Source organism: Neomonachus schauinslandi, chromosome 16 (assembly GCF_002201575.2).
Source record: "Neomonachus schauinslandi chromosome 16, ASM220157v2, whole genome shotgun sequence".
Taxonomy (NCBI): Eukaryota; Metazoa; Chordata; class Mammalia; order Carnivora; family Phocidae; genus Neomonachus; species Neomonachus schauinslandi.
In genome coordinates this window covers 126,872-144,289 of record NC_058418.1, presented here as the reverse complement: position 1 = coordinate 144,289, position 17,418 = coordinate 126,872, and the positions used below count along the sequence as shown (strand labels likewise).

The window sequence follows — 17,418 nt, the reverse complement described above, 5'->3', positions numbered from 1 at the left end:
ATGAGTCGAGCATCTTTTCATGTGCTTATTGGCCATATGAGTATCTTGTTTAGAGAAATGTCTGTTCAAGTTCTTTGTCCATTTTTTAATTGGGTTGTTTATCTTTTTGTTATTAAGTTCTTTATGTATTCTGGATAGTAAGCCTTATCAGATATATGATTTGCCAATATATTCTCCTATTCTATTGGTTGGTTTTTCAGTGTGTTTGTAATGAATACCCTTTGATATACAAACATTTTAAATTTTGATGAAGTCCAATTTATCTTTTTTAAAATTTATTTTAGAGAGGGAGGGGGAGGGACAGAGGGAGAGGGAGAGAGAGAATCTTAAGCAGTCTCTCCGCCCAGTGTGGAGCCTGACACGGGGCTCGATCTCACAACTCTGAGATCATGACCTACTCCAAAATCAAGAGTCAGACACTTAACCAACTAAGCCACCCAGGTGCCCCCAGTGTATCTATTTTTTAAAATTTTGTTACTTACCTTTTGGTGTCACAAATCCAAGGTCGTATCAAAGGTCACTGAGATTTATCCTTATGTTTTCTTCTAAGAATTTTATGGTTTTAGCTCTTATATTTATGTTGTTGATTCATTTTGAGTTAATTTTTTGTTTTTAAAACTTTTTTAAATGATTTTATTTATTGGAGAGGGAGTGTGAGAGAGAGCATGAGCAGGGGGGAGAGGGAGAAGCAGGCTCCCTGCTGAGCAGGGAGCCCAACGCGGGGCTCAATCCCAGGAACCCAGGATCATGACCCGAGCCAAAGGCAGATGCTTAACTGACTGAGCCACCCAGGCGCCCCTAGTTAATTTTTTGTATATGGTGTGAGTTAGGGGTACAACTTCATTATTTTGCATGTGGATATCCAGTTGTCTCAGCACCATCTTTTGAAGATTCAATACCAATTGGATGGCATTGACACCCTTGTAAAAAATCAATTAGCTATAGTTGTATAGGTTTTGTATAGGTTTATTTCTGGATTTTCAAGTCTATTCCATTGGTGTATATGTCTATCTGTATGCCACTATCACACTGTTTTGATTACTACAGCTTTGTGGTAAGTTTTGAAATCAGAAAGTGTGAGTGCTCCAACTTTCTTTTTCTTTTTCTTTTTTTTTTAAGATTTTATTTATTTGACAGAGAGAGACACAGCGAGAGACAGAACACAAGCAGGGGGAGAGGGAGAAGCAGGCTTCCCGCGGAGCAGGGAGCCCGACGCGGGGCTCCATCCCAGGACCCTGGGATCATGACCCGAGCCGAAGGCAGACGCCCAGCGACTGAGCCACCCAGGTGCCCCGCTCCAACTTTGTTCTTTTTCAGGTTTGTTTTGGCTGTTTGGGTCCCTTTGCAGTTTCATATGAATTTGAAGATCAGCTTTTTTCATTTCTGCAAAAGAAGGCTGTTGGAATTTTGATGAGGATTGCATTGAATCTGTAGTTTTGGGTAGCATTGACATTTTAACAACATTAAGTCTACCTATCCATTAACATGGATGACTTTCCACTTATTTATTTTTTTTAAATTTTATTTATTTATTTTATTTTTAATTTCTCTCAGTAATGTTTTCTAGTTTTCAGTGTACACGTATTTCATCTCTTTGCTTCAATGTATTCTTTTTTTTTTTTTAAAGATTTTATTTATTTATTTGAGAGAGAGAATGAGATAGAGGGAGCATGAGAGGGGGGAGGGGCAGAGGGAGAAGCTGACTCCCCGCTGAGCAGGGAGCCCGATGCGGGACTCAATCCCAGGACTCCGGGATCATGACCTGAGCCGAAGGCAGTCGCTTAACCAACTGAGCCACCCAGGCGCCCGCTTCAATGTATTCTTATAGCTATTTTATTCTTTTAGATGTTATTATAAATATAGTTTTCTTAATTTCCTTTTCAGATTGTACATTGCTGGTATATAGGAGAACACACAGATTTTTATGTGTTGATCCTGTACCCTACAACTTTGCTAAATTTGTTTATTAGCTCCAGTAGCTTTCTTATGGATTCTTTGGGATTTTCACATCATTTGTGTATAGAGATAGTTTTACTTCCTCCTTTTCAATCAGGATGCCTTTTATTTCTGTTTCTTACCTGATTTCTCTGGCAAGAACTTCCAGGACAACATCAAATAGCAGTGATGAAAGTGAGCATCCTTGCCTCATTCCTTATCTTAGTGGGTAAGCTTTCTGTCTTTCACCATTAAGTATAATGTTAGCTACAGATTTTTCACAGATGCCCTTTATCATGTTGAAGAAATTTCCTTCCTGAGAGTTTTTGTCATGAAAAGGTGTTGGATTTCCTTTGACCTTCTTGCTTCTCTCTTATAAGAATGCTTGTGATTCCATTTAGGGCCCACCTGAATAGTCCACAATAATATCCCCATTCTCAGATCCTTAATCTAATCACATCTGTAACATCTTTTTGTGTGTGTGTGACATCTCTCTTGCCAAATAAAGTAACATACTCACAGATTCAGGGATTCAGTTGTGAGCATCTTGAAAAGGCGGGAGGGGGCGGGGGGAGGGCTTCATTATGCTGACCAGGAAGGAGAAGCTGAACTGAAGGACCTGAAAGCAACAGTGGGAAAGTAGAATGGGTCAGGTGTGGAGGCTCGGCTCGAGGAGGGTGGGAGACAGCTAATGCTCAGGAGTCATATGAGAGGCAGTTTGGGTCTAGAAGATGGTAGGAATGAGACACAGCTTTGGACTTAGAGGCACTGGTCAAGCACCAGCCTAACCCAGCCCCGAAGTCATTCCCATACCTAGCTCACACTCTGTATGCCTGCAGGAACCTGCCATGGTGGAGTCATATCAACCCAGGTGAGCAGCTAGGGCTCCTTGCAATGTTCCAGCTGGATGACCACACAGGAGTCCAGTACCCCTACTGGAGTTCCACAACAGGTCACAGGGCAAGCATGACAGATGTGACTGGAAATAAAATGGAAACTCACAAGATAAAACATCCAAGAAAAGTTTTGCAAAAATAACATTATACATTAAACAATGACCATAAAAGTGTGGAGTGCTTGGCAAGGAACAGTCTCTGGAACCTCCTACTGGAGTCAGGGGAGTAAAACCCAGATGCAAAAGGGCCTTGGTCCCAATGGGCTCAAGAGGCAGACCCACTGGACAGAGTTGGAAAGACATTTACCAACAAGATCATGGTCAGCAAGCGAAACCTGGTGCCCAGCCCCAAGTCCAAAAACACCCCCACAGGGAACCCAAGAATGTCCTTAGAGTCACATCATGGACCAGGCCCCTCTGGCCCCTCCTCCTCCTGAGAGAAGCCACAGCAATGTCATCAAAGGTCACCAAACCCTGCAACAACGGCATGTGGGCAGTTGACTATGGTGTAAGTTCTGGGTGTGTGATCCAGGCCTCTAGTTCTTGTCTTAACAGCCACCTCCCTGATACTCCCCCTGGAATCTCTCCCCAATACACTCAATGAATTCCCCCAGGACTCCACATCTGAGACACACTAGGGCTTGATCCCATCCTGGGCCTCCTATGCTGGCCCTAATAGGTTTTGGACAGTCTTTCTATCAAATCCTGGGGCACTGCCTCATCTGTTCCAATGTTTTTTTTTTTTTCCCCAGGCTTCTTAGAGATCCCTCTGCACATAGCAGCCACAGGGATTGTAGGCAAAAGGCAATTGGTATCCGCAAATGTATGTGAAGCCAAGCCTCCTTCAAACTGCATCTGTGATCATTACCCTTAATCTCCATTCTGGGCCCAGCTTCACTTAGCTTTCCAGTCCTAACCTCAGTGTCCCTTCCCTCCATCCAGTGGTCATCTGTAACCAAGGCCCTTAGATCCTCCTTCCTAAATCTGGTCCCCAGGCCTTACCCTGGCCCAAGCCCTCAGCCCATCACTCCTTGGACACTTCCAGCCAGACCTTTCTCAAGAACACCAGATCCGGGGCACCTGGGTGGCTCAGTTGTTAAGCGTCTGCCTTTGGCTCAGGTCATGATCCCAGGGTCCTGGGATCGAGCCCCGCGTCAAGGTCCCTGCTCCGTGGGAAGCCTGCTTCTCCCTCTCCCACTCCCCCGCTTGTGTTCCTGCTCTCGCTGTGTCTCTCTCTGTCAAATAAATGAATGAAATCTTAAAAAACAAAAAAAAGAACACCAGATCTCTGAGTCTTGCCCACATCACCCTTCCACTCAGATGGGTCTCCAGGCAACTCAGACACAATCCCAACTCCTGCTTTTCCTTTGGGACCTGCTCCTCTTTCCCCTTTCCCATTTCTCTGGAAGGCAGTTCCATTCTTTCAACTGCTCAGGCTAAAAACCTGGAGTCCTTCTGGACCTCTCATCTCTTTCTCACCCCTCTTTGATCCATCAGCAAATCCAGATGGCTCTGCCTGCAGAAGAGATCCAGAATCTGACTACTTCTCCTACATCTTTTGCCACCACCACCCTAGTCCATGCTGCCACCATCGCTTGCCTCCATAATTGCAAGTGCCTCCTTCCTCTGTCCTCACCTACCTCCACCTTCATCTGGTCCCCCATCACTTCTGCACATGGAAACTAAAGGTATACTGCTCAAATTAGATCAGGTCCCTCCTCTGTTCACAGATCTTCTCAGCTTCTGGGGCCCTCAGAATAAAGGCCTAGCATGAAACCTCCCTTGGAGTTTTCTGGTCCCACCAGAAGTAATGGACTTCAAGTTTCCCTTATGCCTTCCTGTCTGGATGGCCTCCAAGGCTTTGCACATGCAGGTCCCTCTGCCTGGAACAACTTCCATGCTTCATTCCAAGACCGCTAAAAATGGGGTGCGCACACCCACTGTCCCAGCCTGGAGGGAAAAAGATGACCCCAGGCAGGACGCCCTCAGTTTCGCTTTTAGGACACTGGGGCTTGGAATCCCGTTAGGCGGAGCTTGGGAGACCTTCCCTTACCCATGCCAAGTCAACCAGCGCTGTCTCGGACGGGGACCCGGCGCAATGGGCCCAGTCTGGCCTAGGGCCTGGTCCTTTCTGACAATGCCGCTGGCGAGCCTCAGACGTGCCTTAGGTCAACCTACCCTCCGGACCTCAATTCCCGACATTCCTCGCGGTGCCGCTTGGTCTTTGTCATGGTGACACGGAACCTCGGTCCCCGCGGAAATAGGATTTACGGTGTGAACCACACTACCCAGAAGACGCTGCGCTGCGCGGGGCATATCCGTACGCACCGCGCCGGGCAAGGGCGGAACTTCCGGCGTCGCCCTGAGGTTTTTCTCTTGACTTGCTGTGCGCCGGTTCGAAGACCCTGAAACCTGGGTTGGGGACGCGTTCTGGAAACTACAGGGCGTCAGCCTCCAGGGCTCGAGGTGCTCCAAGTGTGGAAGGTGCGGACGGCTCTTTTCTGGGCCTCTGCGCCTGCGGGCGGGGCCTACGAGCTACCATCCCCAACTCCTCGAGCCTCGTTTTCTCGGAAATAGAACGGACCGCCGTCGGGGATGTCCGCCGGGACTTCCGCTAGAGCCCGTCCAACCCGGTGACCTGACCAGGAGAGGCGCCTTGGGCGTGTTTCCACCATACTGAGCGGGAGACCGAGGCTCGGAGGGCTGGCTGCCCGCAGCGGTCCATTCCTAACGGGCGCGCCGCGGCTTCTCCTCGGACCCTAGCGGGTTACCATGGGAACAGCGGCGCTACCGGAAGTCTTTGGAGAGTGAAGGGTCCTGCTTACAGAAGCCGGGCAGTACCCCTAACCCCAAGCTCCTGGAGCCCCGACGTTAGTGAATGAGTGAGTGTGCCGTGGGATTCCTGCCGTTTCCATTTCTTTGTCTGGGATGATGGGAGTCACTCTCATTTTGTGCCTTTGTGTCCCACATTACTGGTCAGTGTGCTGCCAAAAAGAGGGGGAGGGGCTTGAAAGGATTTTTCATGCTTGGAGACAGAGACTTGCAGAGGCTTGTTTGTGAGCTTGAACTGGGAGCCATCAGGGAACCCCCAATCCTTCTTACATCTTGTGAGGAAAGAGAACCTGATAGGAGAATTCAGGCTGCAGCTTAGGTTTTCTTTAAGGAGACTAAACGCTGGCCCTTTATTCTTACTCTGCTGTTAACTGGTTTCTTTGGCTGGTGTGTGAACAGACTGAGGGGCCAGGGCGAAAGCAGGGCGGCCAGAGAGGAGGCTTCAGCAATAGTCCAGGCATGTAATGAGCCCTAGACCAGGGAGGTAGCTCTGGGTCAGACTTGGAAGATGGTGGACCCAGGGAGGACAGATTGTGAGAGCATGTGACAGGGAAGGGTCCAGGGAGGTTCTGCACACTCCTGAGGCTCCACAGTGAGACTGCAGGCCTTGTAGGCATGCTGCTATAGAATGATGGTTCAATCTACTGCAAGTGCAGGGGTTAGGATGCGTTATCCACAGTGATAGTGGAGCTATTGGGGCCTGAAGGACCATCCTGTGGTGGAACAGGTGGGACACACCTTGTAAGGGGTCAAGACAAGCAAAGGCAGAGCTGTAAGAGAGCCACGGGTATTTGGGAATCCAGGTGTTTGTAGCTGAGAGGTGGAGCAGAGGACAGTGACAGGTGGGGAAGGCCTTGAACAAAGGGCCAGGGGCAGCCCCTAGCCCCGAGTGCCATTGGAGGTTTAGTTGCAAGATCAACTGGAAATTGGATCTTGGCTATTATTTCCAGGGTCACTAGCTGCCATGTGCAGAGTGGCCTGGGGAGAGTTGAGAGGGCTGATGCAAGGACATAGAAGAAAGAAGAGGACCTAGGGGTGTGAGAAAGGAGCTGTCACAAACTGGTGAGTCTGTCATAAGTCAGGCAGAACAATGAGTACAAGGGCTTGGTGCTGGGGCCCTAGGGGAAAGTTTGTGAACCTGGGGCTATTTTTATCATAGGTCACACTGTGGGGAATGTCCACGGAACCATCTGGAAGTAGGGCATGTACAGATTGGATGATATCCATTTCCCCTCCTACTTTATGATGCAGCGGCTGCAATGCAGTGGCCAGTGGGTCTTGGGAGAAGGAGAAGGCCCTGATGTTGGTAGACTAGCGTTCCTTCTGAGGAGTTAGGGGTTATGTCTGAGAGGTGTTATAGGGGAGAGGGTTGCCAGGGGAGAGAGCAAGGTGCCTGGGGCTCGAAGATATCCACTCATGTGCCCTGCAGGATCAGCTGTCTCCCTCACTGCAAGGCCTGGTGACCCAAGGATGTGGCCATGTACCTCTCAGGAGGAGTGGAGACTCTTCACTGGCCCAGAGGATCCTGTACCAGGACGTGATGTTGGATGACTTCACGTTCACAGCCTTACTGAGTGAATCTCCTGCCTCTCTTTACGTGTTCTTTTTCAGAGTTGTGGGCACTCACTTGTGCTCTCCCTGAGCCACTGCACCTTTGCTGCCCCAGTTTTGTGGTGGCTTGGAAAGAAAGGTCAAGGTTCTCTCCATCTTTCCAACAAGCCATTGGGTTTGGCTCCATAACAGAGTCTCTTTGTGCCATGGATTCTGCTTTCTTTCTCCAGCAGATACTTCCTTAGAATTGCCACTGCCAGTCTCTGGGGGTCCTGTTGTCATTGCTTGCAAGGGATAGATCGAACAAAGGGCCAGGGGCAGCCCCTGGCTATTCCTGAAAAACCCCTCTCAAAGTTTCATTTTGTGACATCCTTCCTGCTTCCTCCTCACTAATGATAAAGATGAAGCCAGCTTCTTGACTTCCGCAGAAAGGTCAACAGTCAGGGCAGGCCCCTTTACCTGCCCTGTCCTCCACAGGACTCGTGGCCACTCCATCCCACAATGTCATTTTGCCAGAGCATGACATGGAGTCCTGGATATCTAGCTGGGAAGATGCAATTCTAGCCATTACAACAGACTCCCAGAACAGGTGGGCCTTGCTGAGTGAAATTCAGGTATGGGCTGAGGCCTGGTCTAGGTTGAATTGTGGCTGGCCATGGTCCTGTACCACATCACTGTCCTGTTGCCAAAGTCATTGTCCCAACCTCAGTCCAACTTCTTACACCTTTTGGAACATTCCGTCCTCTTGCCTTCTCTTCCTGATGTCTAGTTCCTACGTCTCCTTCCTCAAGTTTCATTTTGTAACTGCTCTCCCTATGCTGGGTCCTCCAGTGTTAGCTTCTATTTAGCTGTTAGGATATGTTCACGTATTGGTAAATAATCCTTGGAAGCCTAATCCTAAGAAGTGACTGGATGTTACATCCGTGTCTGGGCTCTTTCTGTGCAGCATTTGCCTGTCCCAGCATCCCTGCTGCATTGTGTTTGCAGAGGGTGAGCAGCAGATCCTGCCAGCCACATTGAATCTTTGACCCTGTTGAGATATTTTGCACTGGTCTGGCCAGAGCCTGTACCAACAGGACTTGCTCTTTTCCCCCTGATCCTGGCCCCCACTTAATGATGGATCCATCCTCACCCACGTACCATGACAGAAAGGGCATTTCCCTATTTTCAGGTAATTCATGTGGAAGGGAAGATAAGGAGGCACTGTTGGAATAAGATGTTTCTAGAAAAATCATATCACAGGTCTGGACTCCCAGTGCTGGTCCCTCTAGCCAGAAGGTCCACCACCCCTATAACCCAGGTGGTTAAGTCTTCAGAGACTTTGTCCCTGGAGAAGCATGGAAACAGACCGGGGCAGAAACTGCACACGTGTGGGGCATGCAGGAGAGAATTCTGGTTCCACTTAAACCTTCAACTGAAACAGTTGACTTCAGTATGGAGAGAAACCTCCCACCTGTGATGAGCGCATACTACAGAAAAGCTGTGCACATGTAAGGATGTCCTAGACAGCCATGACCTAACACCCACCCACCCGCAGTAATAGGAAGCCGTTAAGGAGCACCAAGCTCAGGAAGGCCTTCCCACCCAGCCCCAATATTGGGCAGTTCCCAAAGTCCACACTGCAGAGAAGCCCTTCAAGTGCAGCAACTGGGGGACAGACTTCCTGAAGAGCTCCACCCTCCTTAGCCACCTGACTCACCCTGAAGAGAGGCTATGTAGATGCCCACCAAATAGAGATGTCTGCAAGGAGAAATCAGTGCTTGTTAGTCACCAAAAAAATCACACTAGAGAAATATCCTATGTGAGTCAGGAGAGTAGGAAGACCTTCAGCCACACCTGTAAACTGAAAAAGCATCAGAAAATTCACTCTGGGAAAAGGCCTTACAAGTGCATGGAGTGCAGAAAAGCTTTCTGCCAAAGTTATACTCTAAATCAGCAGCAGAAGGTTCAAGCTGGTGGAAGGCCCTGAGTGTAGCAAATGTGGGAAAGCCTTTAGCCACATGTCTAACCTTAGGAAGGCTGGAGATTTGTGACATTTAAGGTGCCAAAGGAGAAGGAGCATGCAAACTTGCCTGTCAACCTGTCCATATAAGGAGCCAAAAGGGAAAGAGAAGATGAGGTTTAGAAAGAAGTCAGCAGTCAAGCATCAGAAATGGAGTCAGACTCTTTAATGCAGCAGGAAAGCCTCTGTTGTCTGGTTGTGTTGTGTCTGTGATCTGCCAGGATTTGGACAAGCAGGATCTGTGACGCCTGAACTGTGCTGCAGTCATGCCTATGTTGCTCAGGAAAGTCTGAAACTGAGCTCCCCTGGAGGGAATCCCACTTGTCCTGAGCTGGTGTGGGGTTTCATATCTATCATCCATGATTGTGTTAGGCATGGACACGTCATCTCTGGACAAGGAGACCTGAGGAGTCTCTGGAGGGATTCTGGGGAAAGTTTCCTTTCTTCATAGATGTCAACTCCGCGTGTAATACCGTGATGAATTTCATGATCCCCTGAGTTAACATTCAAACCAACTTTCCTTTTTCCTTCCTCTTCCTTTCTTTCTCTTCTCTTCTCTTCTTTTTTCTTTCTAGTAGACTCCATGCCTAGTGTGGAGCCCAATGTGGGGCTTGAACTTAGGACCCTGAGATCAAAACCTGAACTGAGATCAAGAGTCAGAGGCTTTTTTTTTTTTTTAAGATTTTATTTATTTATTTGACAGAGACAACAGCGAGAGAGGGAACACAAGCAGGGGGAGTGGGAGAGGGAGAAGTAGGCTCCCCACTGAGCAGGGAGCCTGATGCAGGGCTCGATCCCAGGACCCTGGGATCATGACCTGAGCCGAAGGCAGATGCTTAACGACTGAGCCACCCAGGCACCCCCAAACCAGCTTTCTCAGACTACTCTTGACTGATAATAAATGCCTTATTTTTAATTTTTTAAAATATTTATTTGTTTGTCAGCCCAAGCAGGGGAGAACGGCAGGCAGAGGGCGAAGCAGGGTCCCTGCTGAGGAAGGAGCGCACTGCGGGACTCAATCCCAGGACCCTGGGATCATGACCTGAGCCAAAGGCAGACGCTTAAAGGACTGAGCCACCCAGCCGTCCCATAAATGCCTTTTTTTAAAAAATCATTTTAAATCTCCATTGCTCGGGTGCCTGGCTGGCTCAGTTAGTAGAGAATGTAACTCTTGATCTTGGAGTTGTGAGTTCAAGCTCCACACTGGATATAGAGATGACTTAAAAAATAAAATCTCTATTGCTTTATTTATCATGAGGAAGAGGTTGAGATATTGAGATCTGCCAACATGAAAATGAGCAAGTGTTGTTGGGGGTCCCCGTAACATCTGCCTCGGGGAACTGCGGATTGCAGTGCATGCCTCTCCAGTTGTGACGTTATTGTATTACTGCCCCTAGGCCTCCTATATGAAGAGCACTACAAGCTGAAACTTGTGACCTTAGGTCAGAGTGACTTAGGAACCTGGAGCTCTTTGTGAGAAAGGGGGTAGTTGATCCATTGTCAGAAATGAGAAAGAAGTGGGTTCCTTGTTAGAGCATTTCTCATTTCCCCAGAAGTGTTGAGGAGAAGCTGACTTCTGGGACATGACCAGGACCCATAACCCTGGGAGGCTGGACCCCTATGTGCAGGTATTACAATATAAGACCTGCATGGGCCAGGTGCTGAGATATGTGAATAAAGAAACACCATGAAGGGGCGCCTGGGTGGCTCAGTCAGTTAAGCATCTGCCTTCGGCTCAGATCATGATCCTGGGATCAAGCCCCACATTGGACTCCCTGCTCAGTGGGGAGTATGCTTCTCCCTCTCCCTGTGCCCCAAGCTTGTGCTCTCTCTCTTTTTCTCTCAAATAAAGAAATAAATAATCTTTTTAAAAAGGGGGGCACCATGAAGTTACAGAGAGATGAGGGTCCCTGAAAAACTAGAGGGGACATAGTCTGTTTAACGGGACTCACCTGGGGCACCTGGGTGGCTCAGTCGGTTAAGCGTCTGCCTTCAGCTCAGGTCATGACCCCGGAGTCCTGGGATCGAGTCCGACATTGGGCTCCCTTCTCGGTGGGAAGCCTGCTTCTCCCTCTCCCACTCCCCTTGCTTGTGTTCCCTCTCTTGCTGTCTCTCTCTGTCAAATAAATAAATAAAATCTTTAAAAAAAAATAAAGGGACTCACCTGCTCCATTGTCTATGGTCATGCTGCACGGGGTGTGCAGAGCTTCCAGAACCTGTAGACCTGTGTATATAAAGAGGAAAGAACTGGGTTACCTGGCTGGCTTGGTCAGTAGAGCATGTGACTCTTGATACTGGGATCGTGAGTTCAGGCCTCATGTTGGACATAGAGTGTACTTTATGAAAGAAAAGAGAAGAGGAAAAAGAGAAAGAAAAGAAAGAAAAAGAAAAAGGGAGGAAGGAAGGAAGGGGAAAAAAGGAGAGTGAGGAGGGAGGGAGGGAAAGAAGGAAAGAGGAAATAACTGAAATTCCCATTGCCTCCCTCAGTCTTCTGCTCAGTGGCCATCACAAGGGCAGTAACTCTGGCCTGAGAGCATGGACCTAGTACTAGTAGCCACCGTTGCTTTCCAGCTCTACCTGGTACTGAGGTAGGTCTGGCCCTCCCAATGTATAGAGAAAGAGAGAAATGGATCAACACACAGTCGCTCTGTATTCAGATGTTCAAGAAAAGACAGAGGTATGGGTTTTTATGTAGAATCTCCTGATTTTATAAACGCTGGCATCATTTATGTCAATATTGTTAATTTACATACAATAAAATTCTAATTTTTAATTTTTTTTAAAAGATTTATTATTTGAGAGAGCGAGGGGAGGATGTGCTAAACAAGGTTCACAGCAGCCATACTCCCAATTTCAAAGGGGGAAAGCACTTTATTGATATTATAAAAATCTAATTGAAACAGAAAGAAGGGAAATCTGCACATAGATGAGGGCAATAGTAAGCAGTAAAGTAGAACAAGACAAATTACATCAAATTGGGTACTTACAACATCCAACCTCATTAGCTGGGGAAGCCCCGTGGAGACAGCCATGCCGGAGTTCGGACTGAGAGGCCTAAGCGGAGCGTCCTCCCCTCAGGTGAGACTTTCAACTGACCATCCCAATCGGCCATATTTACAGGGCAATGATAGGGTCTAAAGTTAAACATGTGTTTGCCTATGTGCAGTTTGAAGTGGGCTGCATTTCTATGTTATCATGTCTTTACATCTTCAGGGAGCCTGGGCCATATACTTGTCTCTCTTCCCAGATTCCATTCTGGGGGGCCAGCCCAGCCCGGAGCCAGAGGAGATACAAGGCAAAATTTATAGCTCTTAGTGTCCAGGTCAGAAAGGCCAGTTCAGACCTGGAGGCCAGCTAATGTCAACTACCCAGACTCCCGAGGTTACTCATGCAGCACAAGTCTCACAAACAACATTCTTTAGCCTGCCTGCGTTTGTGCAAGTCAGGGTGGTGGGTTATGCAGGACAAATGATAGAAACCTCCACCCATACAATATAGATGGGCAGAGGGAGAGGAAGAATCTTCAGCAGACTCCCTGCTGAGCACAGAGCCCGATGCATGGCTGGATCTCACAACCTTGAGTTCATGACCTGAACTGAAATCAAGAGTTGGATGCTTAACGGATTGAGCCACCCAGGCGCCCCAAATGCTCCTAATTTTTTTAAGTAATCTCTACACCCAACATGTGGCTCAAACTCATGATCAAGATTCAGATGCTCTTCCGACTAAGCCAGCCCAATGCCCCAAAATGCTCTTTTAAATGTGTAAGTGAGTTTTACAAATGTATACACCCATGAAATGGCCACATTTAAAATAGTGAACATTCTCATCACATCTACAGTTCACTTTGTGCTACTTCCCACTCAGTCACCTCCAACCCATGTGTCAGACAACTACTGAGGACTGGCTTTCTGCCATCATAGGTTAGTTTTGTCTTTTCTAGCACATTATATAAATGGAATAATTTATACCATATGGACTGTTTTGTGTGGTCTTTCACTCACCAGAATTTTGGGAGATTCATCAATGTTATAACATATACCATTATTTATTACTGGGTAGTACCTCATTGTAGGAAATACTACATGTTTATTCCACTCACCAGTTGTTACCCATCAGAGCTGTTTCCAACCTTAGCTATTATGAATAAAGATGCTATGAACATTTATGTACCAGGATTTTTTAAAGAGATTTTTAAAAATATTTTTAAGTGATCTCTATACCCAATGTGACCTCAAGTTGAAGATTCACATGCTCTGCGGACTGAGCCAGCCAGGTGCCCCTCATGTACCAGGATTTTGTGGTCACGTGCTTTCATTTCCTGTGGATAAATCCCTAAAAGAATTGCTGAGTTGTAGGATAGGCAGACACTGAACCTCATAAGACAATGAGGGTATGCCACAGCTTAAGAGGCTAGCTGCACCAGTCTACGCAGAACTACAAAATTCAATATTCAGTCAAGGCAAAATCTTTCTCATTATTCTATTTTGTTAAGATGAAGTAATGTGATTATAAATTCCTCCTGCGGAAGTTGAAAATGCATTCAAGTCCCTCAGTGTACTCAGCAGGAACTAGCACAGTGCCAGTGGGTTATACCTCACTCTGAATCTAAATGTAGCATCCTTGGTGACCAGAAGGAAAATTCCAATACTGCCTAACAATTTCAAGCCAAGAAATACACAACCAGCTGCCCTGAGAGATGAAAGGTAGGGCAGGAGCAAGTGAGGTTCTGGTTCCCGCAGCAGTCAAGAATGGAACCCTCTGAGCTAGGATGGAGTGTGCGAGGATGCTGGTGGCTAGAGGCACTTTCTGACTCCCAGGTATGGAGGGCTGTAACACTGTTAGGGGTTTGGCCCAAGACAGGTGTGGGGTTTTCCACAAGTCACAGAGGTGCCCAACATTAATGCAAGGCAGCCTGGGCCAGGAGCTGAATGTTGATACTCCCAAAAACCCCGCACTGTGCATTCTGAGTCCAGTACTTTAGATGTGAAGAAACTAAAATCACAGACAGGGGACCTCGGGGCCCAAGATCACACAGGTTAGTCAGAGGAACCCAGCTGCAAACTCAGGTCAGCCTGACCTACCTTGGGCCTAAGCTCTGACTCCTCTTCCTCCATGTTGCATTTTTTAAAAAGATTTTATTTATTTATTTGAGAGAGAGAGAGGAAGAGTGGGAAAGGGAGCCCAACATGGGATTTGATCCCAGGACCCCAAGATCATGACTTGAGCTGAAGTCAGATACTTAACTGACTGAGGCACCCCGGTGTGCCCCTCCATGTTGCATTCTGCATCCAGCTGGACATGTACATATATTTTATGCAAGTTTGAAGCATGTGGGTTTGGAAACACCAGATACAGAAGAATTACTAACATCTCATTTGATGCTGCCAATTTGAAACAGTGTAGACCTTTCTCTCACAGAGTTGGGAGGGAATAATTCTTGCATCTCCCTAGCTGTGGACGGTGAGGCCTGTAAGAACGTATCCCCTGGTAAGAGGCTTGCCTGTATTTCGCAAAAGATCCCACTTGCACTGTTTGATTGTACACAAGTATGCTCCCTTGTCAAAGTGTAACCAAACTCAGGGGGTTCATGGCTTCGGGCGCATTAAATTGAACACAACCCAAGGAAGTGTTAAAGAACTTTTAATTACTTGTTCCTAGCAAGTAAGGAACCAGGGAGATGGCTCTCATAGCACTGTCTCCCAGTGGGGTTAGTACACGTAGCTTTTTTTTTTCTTTTAATTTGAGAGAGCGCGCAGGAGTGAGGGGAGGAGCAGAGAGAGAGAGAGAGGGACAAGTGGACTCCCTGCTGAGCATGGAGCCTGATGCAGGACTCAGTCCCACAACCCTGAGATCATGACCTGAGCCAAGATCAGGAGTCAGACGCTTAACCGATTAAGCCACCCAGGCCCTACGAAACTTTTATTCAGTGTATTAGGGTGTGGGGACAGGGAGCTTGCATATACATTAAGGAACTTATACATATTATATTACTTAGGCACTTTGGTTCAATTGTGTCTTGGTTTGCTGTCTTGATGGGGGCAAATTACTCCATTTGGGTTTGTTGTGTCTTTTTAAACACTGGACACTCCAGAATGTCCTTCCATTCTCCTTTTCTCTCCTGATTCCCAGCCCAACTTCTGTGGCCTCATCTCTCACCCTTTCCCCTCATCTCTCATCTCTTTCGCTCAGGTCCTCCAATACCAGACTCCCCTTAATGTGCCCTGACTTGGTCACATGCCTTTGAAATGTCTTGTTAACATGCTATTTGATGACGGCCATTTGTTTTTTCTAAGGGGTTGCAGTCCAGGTATAACCAGTGCCAAGACCTGCTACCCAGCATGGTGTTCCCCTGTCACCAGAGGCTAAGGCTGTACCAAATCTCCCAAACAGATAAGTGAGCAAGAGACCTACCATGTCACTTTGTACTCACACCGCACAGGGTCCCCCAGTCTAGGCTATTGAGGCACTCAGTGAACCTAATTCCTGTCCCCTTGGCAGTGACTCCATGGACTCCATCCTGGCTGTGTCCAATTTGCACTCAGTTAACTGGCATTTCTCTGTTTTTCAGTTGTTAGCATGGGGCAGAGGAAGAAGAGGTGTCATATGACCAGAAAGATTACCATTATGAAATATACCCAGAGCCTTTTCCCTACAAAGACATATACTAGTAGGAGTAAAGCTGCTAGAGCCATTTCCAGCTGGGTGAAGGACATTGCTCCCATTCCAGGTCCCTCTAGCCTTCTCTCACCTAAGTGAGAGAGGTCATAGTCAACAGGGGCTAGGCCTTCTCGGGAATACATTGAGAATGCTGTAGCCAAGGCAGGCAGTTGGGGTCAGGAAATAAAGGAAACTGCAGCAGTGGAGATGTGCTTCTGAGACGTAGTTCCACTAAAGACTGAGATTTCATTGGAAGATTTAGTATGCTCCTCTCCCTCTCACCCTTTACACCACATCGGTGGAGTTCCAGTGTAACAACAGTGGGTTACAGCTAAAGGAGATGCAAGACACGGACTGTCTCTGAAGAAGAATACTTACCAGAGCACAAAGTCTAGAGAAAGAGACAAAAACTAGGGCACCAGAGGAATTTGAAGCCCCTAGCATCCATAGCTACAGCAAACATTAAGTACAGCCCTACTCCTATCCATATTATCATAAACCTCCCACAAACCTCCTGTTTACCTTAGTTCCTGTTACCAAACATATGTCTGGCTTTCAACAGCAAATGACAAGGCATGTCAAAAGGCAAGAAAAAACACAGTCTGAGGACACACAAAGCAATCGTCACAGTGATAATCATACGACACAATGATCACATATGACACAGAGATTGGAACTATCAGACAGGATGTAAAATAACCATGATTAAGAAAGATGTTAAGGGCTCTAGTGGAAGAAGTAGACAAAATGCAGAAATAGATGGATAATGTAAGCAGAGAGATGGAAAATCTAAGGAAAGATAAAAAATTAAGGCTAGAAAGAAAAAACACGTAGTAATGAAGAGTGCCTTCAATGGGCTCATCTGTAGGCTCAGCCCAGCCAAGGAAGGGATCGGAGCTCAGCACAATTCAGCACAATGCAGGTGTTTACTACTATCTGTTTTACAGATGAAGACACAGGGTTCACACAGGTCCAAAAGGTTGGTTAGGGTCCAACCACGTACCCCACACAAGTCCCCATGACGCCCCACCCCGCAGTGCAATCTTGTTCAGGGGCTATCACAGCCAGCGGTATGGAGCTATTTTGTGTACAGAGGAAGTTGCCATTTTTATTTCATTTCCAATTCATTAAATTATGAATTTATCACACAATTAGCATTTCTCTAAATATTAGGCAATCAAGATCCCTCTAGTCTAATTACACATTATAGGGATAATTTTAAAATAAGTTTTTAAGAAATTAAGTGTCTCGGGGTGCCTGGGTGGCTCAGTCATTAAGTGTCTGCCTTCGACGCAGGTCATAATCCCGGGCACCTGGGATCGAGCCCCGCATTGGGCTCCCTGCTCAGCGGGAAGCCTGCTTCTCCCTCTCCCACTCCCCGTGCTTGTGTTCCTGCTCTTGCTATCTCTCTGTCAAATAAATAAAATCTTAAAAAAAAAAAAAAAGAAATTAAGTGTCTCCAAACATTCAGTGCTTGAAATATTAATGTCTCTAAGCTTTTGATTAAATCACAAGTTTAATGTTAGATTTTCTTAAATGCTTT

At 47.0% G+C, this 17,418-nt stretch overlaps 1 protein-coding gene and 1 long non-coding RNA gene across 2 annotated transcripts in view; one reads left to right on the top strand and one right to left on the bottom strand.

The window, feature by feature from the left end:
• Positions 1 to 9,182, top strand: part of ZNF584 (zinc finger protein 584) — a 57,900-nt gene extending 48,718 nt beyond the window's left edge. Inside the window, exon 6 of the mRNA XM_044911322.1 lies at positions 9,032 to 9,182. Within this exon, the coding sequence (XP_044767257.1) occupies positions 9,032 to 9,182 (151 nt within the window). The remainder of the gene's footprint in view (positions 1 to 9,031) is intronic.
• On the bottom strand, positions 1,339 to 4,948 carry LOC123323279. Its single transcript, XR_006539312.1, has 4 exons — positions 4,884 to 4,948; positions 2,749 to 2,914; positions 2,456 to 2,554; positions 1,339 to 1,396 (listed from the first exon to the last, which is right to left on the bottom strand). It is a non-coding gene; the product is annotated as an uncharacterized LOC123323279 (long non-coding RNA).
• Positions 9,183 to 17,418: the final 8,236 nt, after the last annotated feature.